The following is a 20,610-nucleotide window of genomic DNA, read 5'->3' as shown; positions in this document are numbered from 1 at the left end:
AAAAAAAAAGACAATCGAATAAATATGCTAAAAGCAGTAAAATCAAACGGAAATACGATAAAACCATTTGTCCATTTTTTTTTGTTTCACTTTTATTTTATTTTATTATTTTATAGAGAGGACGATAAGCAGTACCGGCACAAAAGGAACCAACTTCTTCGATAAAAGGAAAAAAAATTCGAATGGGACTTTTCAAGCTTCAAAATTTTTCCAATTATTCCAAATCAAGCAATTTTTAAAAATTATAATTTTTTTCAGAAGTTTTTTTCAGAAAAATTAAAAAAAAAAAATTGGTTACTTAAGCTTAAGTTTAAGTCACTTAAGTATGACTTAAATTAAATTAAATAATTTAATAAATTTTTTAATAAATTTAATAAATTAAATTTAATTTAATTTAATTTCATTAATTTTTAATTTAATTTAATTTAATTTAATAAATTAAAAATTTAATTAAATAAAATAAAAATTAATAAAATTAATTAAATTAATTTCGAATAATTAATAAAATTAAATTATTAAAATTAAAATTAAATAAAATATTTAAATTTTAATTTAAATAAAATTCAAATTTTAATTAATTTAAATTTTAAATTTTGATTTAAATTTTTTCCTAAGAGAAAAAACTTTTGACTTATTTTAAAATTTTCTGGAAGTTAAGAATAATTAAGTCACAAGAGTCATAAGAACTTGCAGTTCTTAGTTTTTTCTCAGGGCGGGAAAAACTTTTGACTTTGTGCCCTTTATAAAGTTTAATTTAAAAAAGCTTTAAACTTAAGCTTAAATTTTAAAATTAATCAAATTTTAGCATTTATTAAATTTTCCAAGAAAATTTTTTTTTTACAAAATTTAAAAAAAAATTACAAGCTCTTAAGTTTTTCAATTTAATTTAATTTTTTTGAGCCCTAATTCACTTAAGGCTCCAAAAATGTAAATCCATCCCTGTTGTCCGAACAAAAAAGCAGATAAGACAAAAGACTTTTCGATATGAAATGAAAACGTAATGATGAAATAATGTAAAAGGGATCCAAAAATTATCGTGTGTGGGTCTGGGTGCGTGTTGTGGTTCCGTTATCAGCTTTGTTTCAATATTCAGCCCACATATTTTATTAAAAAGGAATGAATATGAAGAAATGATAAGTAAGATTGGATAAAAATGACAACTTTATTGACATGATAAACTTTTTTTTGTCTGTTTGTTGTTTTGTTTTTATTCCCGATAACACAGACAATTTGAATGCATTAAAGGTCCAAATTGCGAGAGAAAAATTCTCCCAAAACGAAAATCATTTCCTCCCCATATTTTCCCCGAGAGGCAATCAAATTAAGAGGCAACGAAGTAGACAACAAAGAAAGTCATCAGCATTAACGTAATTACAACATCATTAAAGCTGTGGAAGCTGTTATTTAATTTAAACGTTCGCTCAAGGCAGAGAGAAATATTTTTTTCTGTTATTTTTTATTGTTATTTGGTTTAACTGATAAACTCCCTTTGGATATTTTGTTTGTTTTCAGTAAATATTTTTTTTCTTGTCGCACACACAAACGCGCTTTCACTATCTGCGGCACTATCTAGCTGGCGTTAAATCTCTTTGTTTGTAAGGATTCTGTTGACACAATTGCCATCCATTTTATTTTCTGAAATGTTCAAGTGTCCGTTTATCTTTTTAGGTCCTAAAATAATGGAAAGGGGGTTTTTACAAATCGTTTTTGTTGTAAATTTTACGGAGGTAGTTTAGTAATGGATTGAAGTGATTTTGAGAAACACAAAAGAATTTAAATAAAATTAAAATTAGCAAATCTTGTACTTGAATATTAAAGAAAAAAATTTAAAAAAAAAATTTTTGAAAATTATATTTTAGAAACTTTTTGTTTTAAAAAAATTATTTTATTATTTAAAAATAATTTTATTTATTTTTAGTTTAAATTAAAAATAAATATTTTATTTTTGATTTTAAACTTTTAATCAAAAATTGATTAAAAATATTTTTAATTTAATCTCAAAACAATTTTTAATTAATTTACTTTAAATCTGAAATTATCTTATTTTTTTCTCATAAATTTAATAAAAAAAATTTTTATTTAATTTAATTATTTTAATTAAGGTTTAATTTTAAATTTATTGCACAATTTAATTTTTTGTGTTAAAAAAAATAATTTATTTTTAAAAAAATATTTTTATTTAAAGTTTTTTTTTATTTTTAAAATATTTTTATTTTAATTTAATTTTTTATCGAAAATAATCAAAAGTTAATTAAAAATTTATTAATTTCAATCTTTAAACCGTATTTTAGTTAATTTTTTTTTAGAAATTTTTTTTAATTAAATTTAATATTTAAATTTTTTTTTATAATTTTTTATTTAATTTAATTATTTAAATAAAGTTTTGATTTTAAAATTATTATAAAATTTTAATTTTTCTGAATCCAAAAATAAATAAATAGCGCTCAAATTGTCACCCTTAATTCACAAGTCGTGAAAAAAATTCCTTGCCTGTTAACAATTTTTTTTTGCGAAAAACTTTTTCGCTTAAGCAATTTTTTTTGTTCAAATATTTATCTCAAGTCCTTTTGGTCCTTCATTCACACGCTACTTTATAAAAAAAAATTCAACAAGAAAAGTTAGCACGACAAACAAAAAACTTTTAAACGTTTTCCAAACTTAATTTTTGGGCATAGTTTCGAAGAATCGTTCAGAAAAAAAAGAATGTTTCAGATAAAATTAATCAGAAATTTTCTTCCATTTACTAAAAATTCATTCATTTCATTCAAAAATAGAAATGAAAAGAATTGTAACCACTTCTATTATTCTCTTTCATCTAACAAAAACTGCCGCTTGAAGCAATTTCTTTAATTTTCTTGTCATCACTTTTCTTCTAAATTGATTTTTTTTTTGCTTCTATTAAATTTTCTCTACGGAACATTTTCATTAATAAAAGAGACAGAGGGATAGATAAAAAATTTTCTTCCACTCACACAAACACATCAACACAAGCACTTGAGAACCACCACAAAATGAGAAGAGTATTAAGTCATCATCGTCTAATTTCTATTAAATTGAATTAATTGACAAATAATTTAAGCGACACCAGATGAGTTTCACATTTTTTTGCTCTCGCGTGTGATTTTTTGTTAAAAACGTCTGAAGAAAAGATAAAAAAAGTAAAAGAAAAAAAAAGCGAGTGGCTAAATGTGAACGTAAAGCCATCAAAGCATTTAAGGACGTGAGCTATTGTTTTGCAATTTTAAGTAATTTTTTGAGAGTTGCTTTAATTATAACAAAAGAAAAATAAATCTTTTTTTTTTTGGTTGCAAATTTACAACAGCCCACGCCTTTCTTGCTACAACTCTTAAGAGAGCCAAAAGACATACAAGAAAGTGTATATAGTATAATAATAATGTTAAAATTTAATAAAAAAAATTAAAATTGTGTATTCAAGAGACGTTGACGACAATTTTTTCTTTCGTTTGCATATATTATGAAGAAGAAAGTTAGAAAAAGTAGAAAGTAGGTGAAAAGCGTTGGGATTGTGTGTGCAATATAATAATTTAAATATTTGCAGGGTGAACGTGTAGGTTTGTACTTTTAACTTTTTTTTCAATTTTTCAATTTTTTAATTTTTTTTTAATTTTTTTTTAATTTTTTTTTTATTTTTTAATTTTTTTATTTATTTTTATTTTTTTATAAAGTTTTAAAACAAAATAGGCACTGCATTTTTTTTTTGGTAAGTCTTTAAAATTTTTATTATTTTTCAAATATTTAATTTTTTTTTATTTTTTTTCTATTTTTTTTTCTAAAGGAAATTTATGGACATGTAGAAAGAGTGTTAATTAAAACATCGAATATTTAAGTCACTTCATCAAAACTCAGACTAAGATATCGACAATATAAGGGCAATGACTTTATTGAATCCAGGTCATTTACGGCTTACAAAATTGCATAACAAAGAGTTACAACACTGGCCAATATTGAAATTTCCATTCAAGAGAGATTAATTATTAGTTAAAATTATTTGATATTGTTATTGGCTTAGTGGTAATTAAATTGATTAGAGTCAACAAACTGTTATAAGTAAATTTATTGCAATTTTCGGTATGCAGACTTTTATCAAACCAATGGAGATTTAGTATTTGAGTCGATAAATATAAACAATTCTCATCAAATTTCATCTTTATTCATCAAAATATTTATCATCTATCAAGTGCTGACTTCTATTTTTACTTCGATGAATCAAAAATATTTTGAATTTTTTATGCCAACAATAAAGTCCGATGCCCCATTTTAAAAGTCGAAAATGCAATGGGGCAAAAAAAAAGTTAAAAATTTCATCAAAAATGGCCGTTTTTAGGTGTATTTTCATAATTTTTCAAGATGTTTTTAGAAATTTTTAAAAAAAGTTTTGAATTTTTAATAATTTTTGTTTAAAAAATCGTAATTTAACAGAAATTTTTTTATTTCATTTTTTTTTGTACAAAATTACTGAATTTATTTTTAAAATTTTTTTGACAGTTATTTTTTATTAATTTTTTTCTTTAATTTTTAATATTCTGAAATCTATTTTAAATTAGCAAATCTAAAAAAAGATAAGTAAAAATAAATAAATAAAAAATATTTAACACTCAGTTAAAAATTTTGTCGTTTTGTAAGAAAATACTTTATTTCAAAATTTTTTTTTATTTTTTTTTTAATAAAAATTTTGGACTTTATTTTTGATATTCATTTGGAGTGGCCTAAATATTTTAAAATTAAAATTTTGATGATTTCAAAGAAAATTAAAAAAAAGTTTTTCAAAATTTTTCGAAAAAATTACTATTTTTGTTGAAATATAATTTAATCAAAAAAATTTATCAAAAATTTAAGTAAAATTGGTCGCTAATTTAAAATTTTCTAAAAAATTTTATATTTATATCGATTTAGAAGTGCCCAATTTGAGAATAAAAATTCTCTAATTTTTTCACTTGTTTGAATTTTGAGCACCCAATCTATGATATCATTGTCAAATATTATTGGCCTTCGGAAAAAAAATGAAATTTTCTTTTTGAGCCTATCATGTTGCTCAAAACTAGTCATTATAAAATATTAAAAAAATTCTAAAAATATGAATTCACAAAAAAAATCTCTTATCGCAATGCATTTTTGTAAGGTTTTTAACGTTAAAAGTACAGAGCTACACGTTTGTCCCATCAATAAGAAAAAAGTAATAAAAAACGAGAAAAGACGTAATTTAACGACTAAAAAATGCTAAATGTGCGATGTGAAGAGAATGAGTTAATTTTTCTCGAAAAGAAACAAAAAATAGTTAAAGAAAAATTTTGTTACTTACTGAAAAAAGTCCAGTAGAGTTTGGGCCAGAGCTAGAGGCAGCTGTACTCCCGTAGTTGAGTTGTGTCTGATAGCTTGATGACAGAATTTTCTTGTGGGCTGATGCATGAGCTCGATACGCACTGACACTCAATTTCATTTTCTGACTGTTTTTGTTTGGATTCGGTCCAAGAAATTTTTCCGAAGTTTTGGAGAAGAGAGAAAAAAGAAGCAAAGAAAGGAAAATCTTTTAATCTTAATTAAAACTTTCTCATGTGTGAGACTAGAAACATCAACAACGGTGCGGTATGCAGTGTGTATGTGCAAATTATTATTATAATTTTTTGGGGAAGAGAGAAAATTCTCAATTTTCTTCCAAGTCGCCTTGTGATGTACTAGGAAAAACTCAAAAGTTACAAAACAAACAGAAAATCAACCAAAGAAAGTTTTTAATGCAAGAAAATGTTTCATATGTACCTCACTCAACTATTTATCTTTTGAATGTTTTTTTTTTGTTTCACTTTTCTACAAATCTTATTTCTACCATTATTTTGCAAGTGTTAGAGCTAGTTCTAGGAAAGTGTCCAGCACAGAAAATATCTACTAAAATTTAAAATTTACATGTTTTTCTTGTATAATTGCTTCCTTTGAACGTGTTTGTGATGCAAAATTTGTCGGAGAGCGATGACGATGCCACTAGTTGATGATGTTTTGTTGCTTTTAGCTGTTGCTCGGTAGTTGCTTGTTAGTTCCAACAAAAATAATAAAATGCAAAATGAATGTGTCGACTCGTAGTGTGAGACGAGAAATAAATATATGGAATTTTAATTTGAAAACGCAACATGCAACAGAAATTTATTTTTTATCATTTTTTTTTTTCGTTGTTGTTAGTGGTGCGTCTTGCAAATTATTTTGTGAAATGTTTTCCAACCGCAGCAGCAGGAGGGACACACACACACGTGATGTGTCGGTTGTGCCTACATTATAAAATGCATGAACAGGCGGCGGCGTGACGTGCTTTGCAGCGACAAATCTGAAAATAAAAAAAAATAAAATAGTGGTTAGTGGCAGTTTCAATCATGAAATCATCAAAAAAGTTCATAAAACGGAGCGGGAGGAGATATTTTAGGAAAATATATATTGGAATGGGAAAATAAAATTGATGGAAAAAGAAAAAGCTGTCATCGAGGACACAGCTAATTGGATTTGTGATATATTTGGACTAATTTGGATGATATTGATTTTTTGTTTGTGAACTGTCACACAAGTGAAAGTTGTCGTCAATCGATTTTTAGATTAGATTGAAGCGTATTAGAGATTTTCTTGGAAATACTAATTTATATCGTTTTTTAATGTATTTTTTTTTCGAAATTAAAAAAAAATTATTAATTTTTAAATAAAAAAAATAATGTTATTTTTTAAATTCAGAATTAAAAAGAAGAAAAAATGTACAAAAATTTAATTTAAATATAAATAATTAAAAAAAAATAAATAATATTAAAAAATCATTAACTTAATCAATAAACTTTTATTCAAATATTTTTATTATTATTAAAAATTTGAACATTTTAAATAATTTTTAAATTTTTTAATCGTCAGAATTTAATTAACTGAAAAACAAAAAAAAATGTTGAATCTTGCTTGAATATATATTTTTGATAAATTTTATATTAAATAAAACTTTTTTCCTTTTTTGAAAATCTTTTTTTGTTGGTTTTTTTTAGATCAAAAAAATGATTTTTTGTTGTTATTTTCACATTTGATTCATGAAAAAAAAATGGAAAGAAAATAAATCAAATGTGAAAATAACAACAAAAAATCATTTTTTGACCTTAAAAACCCAACAAAAAAAAATAAAATTGATAAATTTTATAAAAAAAAATTCCAAGAAAATCTTTATTTTTAATTAATATTGAAAAAATAATTTATATTAATAAATTGAAAAATAAATTATAATAAAGAAATAATAAAAAAATAATTGAAAAATTTATTAAAAAAATATAAAAAAAAAATAATTAAAATAAATTTTTTATTATAATAATTTTTTATAAAATTACAATCGTTATTATAATTTAAAATAAAAATATTTTAAAATATTTTATATATTTTCAATAATTTTTAAATATTTTAAATTTTTATTTTCAAAAAATAACTTTTATTTAGTCTATAATCAAATTTTTTTAAAAATTTTGTAAGATTTTGTTAAAATTGTATTTTTTAGCAGAATTTGAAACTAGAATTTCATTTAAAATTAGTTGAGTTTTCAGATCTAAAATTTTATTTGAAATAAATAAATTAATTTTTTTACATATTTTTTTTTGTAGGTTAAATTAAATTGAATATATTAATTAATCATATTTAAATAATATTGAATAATAATTAAAAATTGTTAAAAATTAATTTATTGAATAATAAAATTTAAAAAAAAATAATAAAAATTAAAAGAACGTAAATTTAATTTTTAAAAAATAAAGAATAATTAAAAATAATAAAATAATTAAAATAAAAATAAAGAATATAATTTAATAATTAAAAAAATATTTTTTTTAATTACCTTTTTTAAATATTCAATTAAACTAAATTAAATAATAATTAAATTAATTTTCATTTTCAGCAAGTAAAATTTTTATTTTAAATTTTTGAGTTCATAAAACTTTTATCTCATAGAAATTTTAGTTTTAATTCACCTCTCAATCTGAAGTGTCTCTTTCATGCCATGTCACGTTACTCTCTAATTCTATTCAAAACAAAAATAATTTTTATTTAATAAACGCCCACGAAAAGTTTCATTTTCACATATGCCATTTTTTCTCGTTTTGCTCATCTGCCATCTTCTTCGCCAATATAAAGCCATATCGTAACACCATAATTCAAACGTCTAAATGATTTATACGAATCTTTTTCTCGCATATTAATTTTTTTTTCAGTTGACTATCATCCACCGCCAAACAGCACCTACATTCATCTCTACTTACTCAATCAAGTAACAAGTCTATATTGGCGCGAATGAAAGGAAAGAAAAAATGCTCATTCATCTCTGAAGGATTATTAATATCATTTTTGCCGCTTTTTTCCTCACTCGTAAGAGGAATCCGCAAGCTATTGAACGAAAAAAAAAATATTTTATTCAATCTCACGATTTTGTGTGCTGTTTGCGGTGAACTTGAGAACTTTGAAGTAGGCGAAATTAGGTCTTTTAAGAAAAAATTGAAAAAAAAGAGAGAAAAGATACAAAAAATGGCTCAAACTTCTAAAAACATATTAAAAATGTACATACTCAATGTCGTCTCATGAATTGTGCATGACGATGATTCCTTTTCATTTTTTTCTGGGGCTGCCTGAAATTTGTTTGTGGCTTACAACGACGCGTGCACGACAAGAAACATTCAATTTTGTTATCTATCTTTCACGATTTTCATAAAGAGCAAAAATTTTCAAATAAAAGACGAAAAAAGGAAGACATGACAACGGAAGGATTTCGATGGAAATATCCAATAAATTTTATTTTTCATTCTGCATGTGTTCCCGCTATTCATTCGATTTTTCATGTTTATTCATCTTTCACTGTCGATAATAAAGTGAAGCACGACTTTTAACGCATTTCGAGGAAAAAAGGTAATTTTATGCCGTATGTTGTCGTACGTGACATATTTTTAAATGATTTTGAGAATTTTGAAAAAAAAATCTTGAGCAACATGAAAATTTTAATATCAGAAGATTTTTGAAAATTTTTTAAAAATTATTTTAAAATTATTTTAATTAAATTTTGAAAAAAAATCAGAAAAAATAAAAAAAAATTTATAAAATTTTATTATAAAAAAAAATAAAATAATTTTTGAAATTCTTAAAGAAAAAAATTAATAAGATTTTTTTTTAATTAAGAAAATTGTTTAGAAACGATTCAAAAGTTTTTGGTTTATTTTTTTATATTTAGAATAATTTTACAAAAAAAAAATAAATACATAAATTATGTTAATAAATAAAAAACTAAATAAATAATTGAATAAATTTTTAAAATATAATTTTTTGATATTTTTGATAAAAAAAATAAATAAAAAATAATAAAAAAAATAAAAAAAAAATAATTCTTAATTTTTTTATAATAAATTTTAAAAAAATTAATTAAATTTAAGAAAAATATAAAAAATTAAGGGAATATAAAAATAATAATTTAAATTATTTTAAAGAATATTTTTAAAATAAAAATAAAAATATTTAAAAAAAATTAAATTAAAATTAATTTAATTAATTTATTCAATTTTTTAAATAAATAAAATTGAAATTTTAATTAAAAACTTTATTAAATTAAATTTTTTAATTAATTAATTTTTTTTATTAAAAATATTTTTTTTATTTAAATAATTTTTACTTTTTTAATTTAATAAATTTTTTTTATTAAACATACCAAAATTTAATTTTAGTTTTATTTAATACTTTTAATGAAAAATTCAAAAAATTTTTAAATATTGAAAAAAGTAAAGAAAACCGATAAAACCCGAAAAAACCTTCAATAATGCGATAAAACGATTCTTTCCATTCACAAAGATACAAATTTCAATCTAATTTTCTGTTGTTGTTATTTTCTTTCCTTCTAGAAAAAAAAACGAAGAAAAAATCCATTCAGACAAATGCCACTTCATCAATAAGGATTACGGGGTATTTTTCGGGTGTTTCGAATGAAATATTTGCGGCCATCAAGTAACGCTTTACTTTCGGATTGATGAATTGATTTTCAAGTCCGTGCAATTGAAGAAAAATGTCGAGATAAGATTTTTCCATTTCGCGTGGAAAAAACAAACGCCTGGTCATCCGTTCACAAGATTTGATCGATCATTATTGCCAATGACGACGACTACGAGCCGCGATGAACAAACAATAATTGGACATGTCTATCGGAGCAAGATAATAAAACCATTTTACGTGTCGTTAACAGCGAATGTGTAATGAAATTCCATTATGAGCCGAAAAAAAAGCAGAAAAAAATTGGGTGATGACGAGCAAACTCGAAAAATATGGGACGAAAAATTGCAAAGACATGAAAAATAAATAAAAAAAAACGCGATAAGGGAAGAAGATTTATATGCGACACATATTGCCTTGTTTGATCTTTGTGGAAGATATCGGCGAAAGAAGAATTTATGACAATAAAGGAATTGCTTCCTCATATGTGAGATGATGTCAAGCGAGTGACAATATTTGTATCTTGTTTCGTTACTTTCGGCATTTATATCAAAAGATGCCGAACACAAAAGGGGCTGTTGTAACATTTTTTTCGTCCTGCTTGCTTGAACGTCGCTTTCAACGAGATTGTGGCACTTTTGTGTGTAGGCGGAGTGAATGTATGTGATGTTTGTTGGTAAACATCTTCTGATGTGTGTTCGTTTGCTGATAATCGACAATTTGACATGCACGAGCTTTGTTGAGTAATGTACCCAGCACATCATCCACTTGATGTGAACTTGAAATTGATGACGATCGAGAGTGCATAAAATGGTGAATAAAAATGTCGCTTTCAACAATAGGAACAATAAAACGTTTTTGTCGAACAAAAAGGCAAAAAAAAGTTTTTTTTTTGAGAAATTTAAATTCAAATTTTGAAAGTAATCGATTTGTTTTTCAGATCAATTCTTGGAAAAAATAATATTTTGCAATAAAATTCGATATTTATTTATTGAAAAATAAATTATTGTTTAACAATTTATGTTACTGTGTTTTTAAACAATAATTTATTTATTGCACTATATCGAATTTTATTGGACAATATTATTTTTACAACTTGATGAAATATAAAAAAAATTGTTCCAAGAATTGTTTTGGAGTATTTTTAGTATATCAAAATAAATTTAATATTTTTGCATTTTTTATTTATATATTATCGAAATTTTTTTTCAGCATAACTATTTAGTTTTTTTTGTAAAGAATTTTAAAATTCATTAAAAAGTTTGGGAAAAAATAAATACTTTTGGTGAATATTTGGACCATTTTTAAAAAAAATAAATTTTGATCAATTTTTAACGATTTTTTGAATTTTTTTTTTAATTTTCAGAATTAAAATTTATCAACAAAAATTTAAATTTCAATCAATTTTTGATGTTTGCATGTTTTTTTCTGACCATTATACAGAGAAAATTCTATCATAGGGCATCCAAAATTCAAATAAGTGTACCAATAGGCCATATCAATATTCAGAAATTCATACATTTTTCAAATAAAATTCGAAAAAAATTATGGTTTTATAAATATTTGGGATCATTAAGCTAAATTTTTACTATTTTGATCAAAAATTTACAAAATTATGGAAATTTTTTGAAAAAATTCAAAATGATAAATTTCTTTGATTTTTTTTCAATTTTTTAAATTTTTTTACCTTTTCTTCCTTAATTATCTTATTTTAGACAATTTGAAACTTTTTCTATTTAAAATAGTTAAAATTCCATAGAAAATCGATTTGCCCTATAAGAGAATATGCCCTAACTCAGAATTGCCCTATGATAGAATTTTCACTGTATTTAATTTTTTAAAAAATTATAAAAATTTAAATAATTCTTGGATTTTAAAAAAACTTTTATTCGCGTTAATTATTAATAAATTTTTCAACAGTTGAAATTTTTTTGTTGTTAATTGTTGTTAATTTTTTTTAATTTTATTAATTAATTACTTAAAATTAATTTTAAAAAAATATATTTAATTAAGTAATCAATTATAATAATTTTAATTTATTAAATAAATAAATAAATAAAAATTAATATTTATAATTAATTTATTTAAATTCAAATTTAAAAAAAAATTAGAAGAAGTTTCTTACTGACTTAAATAATTTAAGATTTTTTTTTCAAAGTTATAAAAAAATTATAAAAATTTAAAAATTAAAAAAAATTGAAGTTTTAAACAAAATAAATTAAAAAAAAATATTATTAATAATTTTAAATAATTTTCAAGACACTTTTATTTATCATCTTTTAAAATTTTGTGTCTGAAAATAAAATAAAATATTTTTAAGACTTTTTTCTTTCATTTAAAAAAAAAATTCTTTTTTTACTTTAAAGTGTTTAAAAATTTACCAAAAATATTCAAAAATTAAATCCTAGGTCACTCAAATTTATCTTAAATTTCGCACTTAAAGCCTCAAGTGATATGAAAAATGCTAAAAAGGGTCACTCAAAAAATGATGTGAGCTCATCAAGCTGATCCATGTCCATTAATCATGCATTATTTCCGACATTTGAAGGACATCAACATCATCAGAGAGACACAGAAATACCATTTTTCCTCCTTTGCGTTCCCTTTTTGCCATCAAAAGATGCTAATCCATTGTCATTTTCTCCGAGATTTGCGCCATCAAACACCGAAAATTACTTGATTAAATTCGCTCACAGGCAAATTCCGTGCCTCAAAGTAGGTCAAAAACTAAAGTAAGAACAATATAATTCCACCAAATGTCCTCTTTTGGCTTAGTGGCTTACCCTAATTTAACGACAATCATAACACTTTCGGATTCTGCCACATCTGTAAGCAAAAACTGTCTTGACTTCATTATTGTTGCGGTGGAACGTTGGTACAAATTTCTGCTCGTTTTTACTCGAAAATGTTTCCACAATAAAAGCAAAATTAACTTTTCTTCTTTCCTATTTATTCACATTTGCGTTATGTCACAATGGCAGGACGGCGTAGTTCTTTTGAGTGTTATTAACTTTTTTCTTTGCTTTTATTTCGTTTTTTTTTCTTTCTTTGTTGCCGAGAAAAAAGTCTTTATTGATCAGAAAAAAGACAAAACAAAAACCAATAATTTCATTTTTTATGGCAATTCTACTGTTGTTCGGAATTTTTTAGACGAAATTGTTGGCGTTTGGCATAAAAACACAGAAAAAGATACGTTTCTCGTGCCAACTATTACTACAAGTTGAATGGACTAAATAAAAGTTTTCTTTTATCGTTCGTTGCTTCAAGACGTCGTTTGAGAAGGAAAATGTTTGGAGCACGCATGAAATCATTTTGGAATCAACAGCACAAAAAATATTAAATAAGTTGCTAGCTGGATTTTTCCTTCTTTTTGACGTTTTTTTAGATTTGAAGAAAAAAATGCGTTTTTATCTAAAATAAATTGTCTGTCAATTTTTTTCTTGTAAAAAATTAAATTAAAAAAAAATAAAATAAATTCATGAAAAATTAATTCTTTTCTTAAAAATTTAATTTTAATAATTTTTTAAAATTTAAATAATTTTTTTTTTAATTAATTTAACTATTTTTTTTAAAATTTTTGAATTAATTTTTAAAAATTTAATTTAATTTATTTTAAGTAAAATTTATCTAATTATGTATTTTAAAAAATATTTTCATTCATTTTTTTTAACCGAGAACAAAGATGTTTTTTTAGTATTAAATTTAATTAAAATAATTTGTATTTGTAATTTAATAAAAAAAAATAAACAAATTATTGTAGAAAATATTTCATTTCTTAAAATTTTTATTTTATTAATTTATTTAATAATTTTTAATTTATTTTTAAAATTTAATTATTTTTTTAATTAAAATTTAGTGAATTAAAACTTATTTTTCGTGAAAATTTATCAAATTATATTTAATAATTTTTTTTTATTAATTTTTAAAAATTTTATTTAATTTATTTTAATTAAATCGAATTAAAATGTATTAAATTATTTTTAAAAATTAAGTAAACGAACGATAAACGAAATATTTTTTATTTTATTTATTTTTTTTAAATAAAATTTAAAATAATTTAAAAAAATTATAAAATAAAATTTAAAAAATAAATTAAAATAAAAAAAACATTTAAAATTATTTTAAATAATGGATTAATTAAAAAAAATGTTTGATTTTAAAATTTTAAATTAAAAAAAAAACAGGTCAGAATCAGAAATTTCCTTGAATATTTTTTTTATAAACCTAATGATAAATTGAAAATTTCATCAAAAATTATTTAGGTATATTTAAAAAAAATTAAATTAAAATTATAAAAGTCAAAAAATACGCTCAAAACATCTCTTTCGTCAAAAAAAAATAAAATTTTTCTAATATCGAGAATAGTTGTTACGAGAAATCACGTTTCACGTTTCATGGTAATAAACGAACGGAACGAAGACGAGCCATAAAAGCGAGTGGAAAAAGTCGTTGTCGATGACTAGTCTTTAGTGCGACGGGACAACTGTTACACCTTTCGTGACGATTCACATGAATTACTCCAACTCTTTAATCTTATAAGAAAAAAAACCGGGCGTTTCCCTTTTATGATGCTGCTGATGGCAAAATAACCACTCAGACAGACAATTTTTTATCGCCTTTCAAAAACTCTCAACTTTTTTTATTTTTTGGTAAAAAATATAAAGTCAAAGTTGTTATTACTCTTCTCTCTTCTTTTTAATGTTCGTTTTATTTTCATTATTTTATTAGACCTCGCAGTCCATTACTTTTCCATCGGTCCATCGTTCGTTCGTCGAGAGAAGCATTTTTATGGGTTTCATAATATAAAAATGATATCACATTAAATTATCGTTATTGGTTTCGGTTTCTCCGACGTTCTTCCGACGACGTGTCGGAAAAATATCGATCGGCTGCGATAAGAAACCAAACAAAAAGCAAACTTAATGAACAGTTTATTACATAACACTTTCACTCAATTGATTGTCAATTTCATTCAAAAATTTCAAAATTATCATCTCGTCATCTCAAGCCATCAAGAAACGTTGCCAAACATCAACAAGTTCCTTTTGAGAAGTTTATTGCTTGAATGATGTTGTCAAAATCACAACAAAGATCCATAATTAAGATATTTTCTTGGTTTTTGTTGGAAAATAAAACAAAAAAGACGAAATTTCTCAATTGAAATCGTTTGAGGCAATACAATAACAATAAATAACAAAAAACTTGCTTGATAATGACTCGATAATAATTAAAAGTAAATAAATGTCTTAATAGAGGTAACCGAAAATCGATCCAGGGGGAATGTTAAAATGTAATAAATATCGAGGAATGCACGAGTAAATGAAAGGCTTCTCTTAGAAAACGAAAGAAAAACGAAAAGGAGGGGGAGAAACAAAAAATATTAAAATTTTTCGTCATTTGAACGAACAAAGAATATCGCATTTTGCTTTTAAACTTCAAATTTTGTATTGAAAAAAAAAATCAAAATGTGCACTGGGATAAGAGTTAAACAAAAAAAGTTGGGAAAATTCAAGTTGTCTGATAATTTGCCCAATGCACATTTTTTCGACAAAAAAAAATAAATTGTTCACTGGGATAAAATACTTAGAATGTGCACTGGGTCAAAATTTGCCCTAAGTATATACTGGGGATGAAAATTAATTCAAAAAATTTGAACTGGGGAGATTTCGCTTTATTCGCAATTTTACCCAATGCACATTTTTTGATTAAAAAAAATCATTTTATGCAAATGAATTGCTTACTGGGACAAAAAATAAATAAAAAAATGAGAATTAAAACAAAAAAAAAAAATAGGAATGTGAAAAATTCATGTTACCTGATAGTTTGCCCAATGCACATTTTTTGACTAAAAAATTATTTTTATTGCAAATAAATTGTTCACTGGGTCAAAAAATTGATGTGCCCTGGGTGAAAATTGAAATAAAAGAAATTTTGAACTGAGGAAATTCAAATAATTTTAATTTTTGCCCAATGCACATTCTTTCATAAAATTTTCACCCCAGTGCATATTTTAAAATTTCTCCAATAGAAATTTCCTACCAGACGGACATTTTTTGCATAAAACCGCAAATTTTATTTCAAAATGCGGTAAAAAAAATTGGAATACGATCCTTATCATGTACTTCCCATTATTTTCAAAAAACGATACTGTCACAAAAGAAAATTTACAACACGATCCACTTTTAAATTTTTCGGAGTATGTCTCTAAGTAACAAATTTACACAAATTTTCCGGCGAACAAGAACAAAAAAGAAAAATCTTGAACAAAACAACATTTGAGACTCGATGTCATGTCAGCAATTAAAAAAGTTTGACATTTTTATTTTTGTCTGTGTCACATTTCACCATTTTCCTAACGTTAACACATTCCGAGGGGAATGGGCGAGGCATGTGAACCAAAAAAAAAACAAAGTAATCAAATAACAGTCGTTCGTACGATTTGATTTCAAAAGAATCAAATTTGTAATTTCCCTTTTTTCTTCTCGTTTTTTGACATAAAACGGCAGAAGAGCAGCAAAAAGTATAATAAAACATTAAATAATAAAATATTCAATATTGATTTTCGAATAAACAACGCAACAACAACAATCAACTTTTTTTATGAAGTATTAAAAAATATGATGAAAAAGTTTTGTAGTCGTTTATTACTTTTTTCATTGGGGCAAAAATGGTCTAACAGTGAGGTTAAACACTGGTAAACAGGCCGAGGTGCCCTTGAGGGATTAATAAAAAATCCTGGAGGAATTTCTTCAATTAAATAAAAGAAAAAAAATGACATTAAAAGTTTTCAATTTTTTTTTATTTTTTAAAAAATTCAAGGAAAAATAGAAAATAATAGTGATTTATTACCTCGTTTATTACTTTTGTTTAAAAAGAAATCAAAAATCTGGCTCATAATGATTTAAAATTAAATTTAAAAAATTAAATTATTTTTTTAAATTTAAATTAAATTAAATTTTATTTTTAATTTAATTCATTAAATTAAATTAATATTAATTAATTATAATTTAATTAAATTAAAATTATTAATTTAATTAAATTTAATTTAATTAAAATTATTTATTTAAAATTTAATTAAATAATTTTAATTTAATTAATTAATTTAATTAAATCAATTAATTAATTATTTAATTTTATTTTATTTTTAATTTTTTAAATTAATTAATATAATTTTTTAAAAGTAATTTTAAATTGAATTAGAAATTGATTGCATAAAAATAAAATTAAAATTCTAAAAAAAATTGAAAACGTTGGTTTTTTTGTGAAATTTTTTTTTTAATTATTTTCCCCAAATTGTCTTCGAAAATCAACCAATATTCAACAGAATTTCTGTTTTGGAGTTTTTCTATGATTTTCTGGCTTAAAATTGTTCAAAGCTGAAAAATTTGCGATTTTTAATTTTTGACCAATTTTAATCCTAAAAAAGTTTCAAAAAAACTTTTGTTAATATTCAAGCAATATTTCAAGAAAATATTATTTTTTCTTAAATTCAGTGGTATTTAATTTCAATAATTTTCTAAATTAAAAGTATGAATTACAAAATATTGTTCAAACTTCAATTAAAAATTTTTTTTTTGCATCCTTAATAAAAAAAAAAAATCAATATTTTCACACATTAAAAAAACTGAAAAGAAAAACTTTGCTCTTCAAATTTCTCTTTAATTGAATAGGTAAAGAGGGACTTTTGATTGTTGTTTCAAAACAAGACAAAATACTTTGTCCCATCTTTGCCCTTAAGCCTTTACACAAGAAAGTAGGCGTAAAACGGAAGAAGACGTCCTAAACAGACAATTACTTTTTAAACTATTGCGAGACAAAACTTTTCACTAGAACAGAACACAAACTATGGAAGTAACCCAATTACGTTGATTATAGATCTTCTTACTTTAAATTACCGACAATTTACAAATTACAGCACTGTAACGCGACCCGTAATTCCAACTCACTCCAACTCAGCAACACAAGAAATTACAAACTTTGCACGAAAATTTTGTGTTTTTCAATTATATGCCAGAAATAGTCGCAATGAATTATTTATTTAATCGAAATCGAGCACAACGACGACGATGACGACGAAGAAGAGGAGGAACAAGGAAAAAAAATCAATTTTCATTTACTTCTTGTGATACATCAAAAAGTAATAATAATACAAATAAATTGACAAACGGACATGAATAGCTGCTTGTTTGGCTGCCGTCGCTCGATCAAATGTCAGGGGAATAGTTTGATTGGAATGTCGTCATTGTCGGTCGTTATTCCGTCGTAGATGAAAGGAATTCATTTACGACAAAAAGAAATGTATTAAATTTGTTGAATTTGATTATTTTTTTTTCAGGAGACGTTTTCAATGAATTTTAAGTAGTTTAGTTGTTCGTGTATCTGTCTGAAGAACTGATAAACATTTTAAAATTAGACGTAAAATAAAAAATCAGCGAAAATTAATTTTAAAATTGGATATATTAATTTTTTTATAGATACAAAAATTTTAAAAATCCAAAAAATCCATAAAATTTTTAATTTTAACTTAACCCAGTGCACATTTTGAAATGTTTCTACAATTAATATTCTGAAATTTTCACCTAATTCACATTTTTAAATCGTAAGCTAACGACTTGATTTTTAATGTTTTAAATTGGCGTCACAATGCATATTTTCATGCCACTGATTTTTTTATAATTTTGCCCAATGGCACATTTTTTATTTTTTTAAACAATTAAAATAAAATGTGCAATGGGAATCAAAAAAAAATATTTAAATTTAAAATTTTTTATTATATTTTTGATGCCATTGCATATTTTTTTGGCTTTTTAACCAATTTTAGAGAATTTCTGACAAACATTAATAAAAAAAAAATAATTTTTGAAAATGAACAAAAAAAAATATCTAAAATAGAATAAAAATTTTGGAAATTTATAAAAAAAAAATAGGCAAATTAATATCTAACAATTATTGTAAAAAATAGTTTTATATTGTAAATTATTTTTTTTAAATATTTTTCTAATTTTTTTTTTATTTTGTAATTTTTTTTTATTTTATTTTTTCAAAAATTAAAATGTTACTTAGGCCGCTCCATATTTTTTTCTATGTTTTTGTCCCCTGCCCCATTTCAAAAGCCGAAAATCCAATGGTGCAAAAAAAAAAAGTTAAAAATTTCATCAAAATTGACCCTTTTTTGGTCTTTTTCCTTACTTTTTCAATAAATTTTCAAAAATTTTTTAAAATATTTTCAATTTTCAAAATTTTTTTGTGTTGAAAAACGAAATTGAACATGAATTTTCTGCTCTAAAAAATAAAAAAAAAAAATTTTTTTTTTCAAAATTTTTTGACAGTTATTTTCATGAAATTTTTGTCTGAATTTTTAACTTGAAATATTCTGAGATCAATTTTAAATTATTAAATCTTAATTTAATTACCTAAAAAAATTAACTAAAATATTCATAAATGACCTAAAATTGTTTAAATTTTGTCATTTTGTATGAAAAAGTAATAAAAAAATCTTTTAATTATTTCTTTAAAAAATCCTTAAAGTTAAAAAAAAAATAAAATAAAAAAATGAGAAAAACGCTTAGATTTTTCCCTTCCTTAAATCTTCTTATTCCTTTCAATAAAAAAAAATTACATCAAACGAGGATATTGACTTGCCCAAAAAGACTAGACAGTTGAGAAAACTATTTTAAATTCAATAAAACCGTTCCCTGTGGAATTGATAATCATTCGTATATCATTGAAATACGACACATAATGAATACAATTTAAAACTGTTTTTCATTCGACACAAGATAGAAAATTTTCTTCCTTTCTCCAGTTACGACGACGAAAAAAAATCCAATAACTTTTTTTTTTAAACGAGGAGAGAAACAACACCTGCTGTTAGCAGAAAAAAGTAAAGAAAAAATATCTCTCAAGTTACGAAACAAACATTTGGCACGATCTGACGTTCTGCTCCATTTTTTTCTGTGCCTTTTCCAGATTCATCCATCGAGCGTGTGACGTGCCGAGTAAAAGTTTTTGTTTTAAACCGATTTTTTCATCACTTTACTAATGGCATGTCATGTACCCCGAATTACAGTTGAGTATGTGAGAAAGAGTCATTTGTGCGTAGGAAAAACTTTTATTTTTTAAGGGAACATTTAATAATGAAATTCCTTCGACACACAAAAATCTTTTTGAAGCAAAACTTTTTTCCTTGCATGACTTTTGCTGCCACCCACTTAGAACGAAGGTATTTTTGCACGAAAAAAGGGTTACACGATGAATAATCGTGCAAGTGGGAACGACGTGTCTTTTACAGAAGAAAAAAAAAGTTTCATATTATTTTTACGAAAAAAAAGGGAAAAAAATCTCAATGACAGATTTTGCTGTCTTCTTATCAGATTTAGAAAAAAAATAGAAAAAAATTGTCATCGAATATCTTTCTGTAATAATTTATTGCTTTTAATTTTGCATTGTTGTCAATTTCGAGAAATATTTTTCGGAATTTTGTCAAATTGCCAAACTTTAATTTCATTTCACCTCCAAAACTAATTAAAATTCTATGGATGTAACTTTTTTGTCGTCGAAACATGATGCAACTCCAAAAAAAATTGTTTTTCATTCTCGTTCGTTAATCATAACAAACAAGCCATTTATTTT

General features: G+C 23.4%; 1 protein-coding gene across 1 annotated transcript in view; it reads right to left on the bottom strand.

The window, feature by feature from the left end:
* Window positions 1-20,610, bottom strand: part of LOC134837609 (uncharacterized) — a 110,959-nt gene that overhangs the window by 72,654 nt on the left and 17,695 nt on the right. Inside the window, exons 2-3 of the mRNA XM_063852992.1 lie at window positions 5,920-6,331; window positions 5,321-5,465 (exon numbers count right to left, since the gene is read on the bottom strand). Of these exons, the coding sequence (XP_063709062.1) occupies window positions 5,321-5,458 (138 nt within the window). The 5' untranslated portion in view covers window positions 5,459-5,465; window positions 5,920-6,331. The remainder of the gene's footprint in view (window positions 1-5,320; window positions 5,466-5,919; window positions 6,332-20,610) is intronic.

This window comes from Culicoides brevitarsis, chromosome 1, assembly GCF_036172545.1.
Source record: "Culicoides brevitarsis isolate CSIRO-B50_1 chromosome 1, AGI_CSIRO_Cbre_v1, whole genome shotgun sequence".
Lineage (NCBI taxonomy): Eukaryota > Metazoa > Arthropoda > Insecta > Diptera > Ceratopogonidae > Culicoides > Culicoides brevitarsis.
The sequence above is the reverse complement of the archived record's forward strand: the minus strand, read 5'-3'. Positions and strand labels throughout refer to the sequence as shown.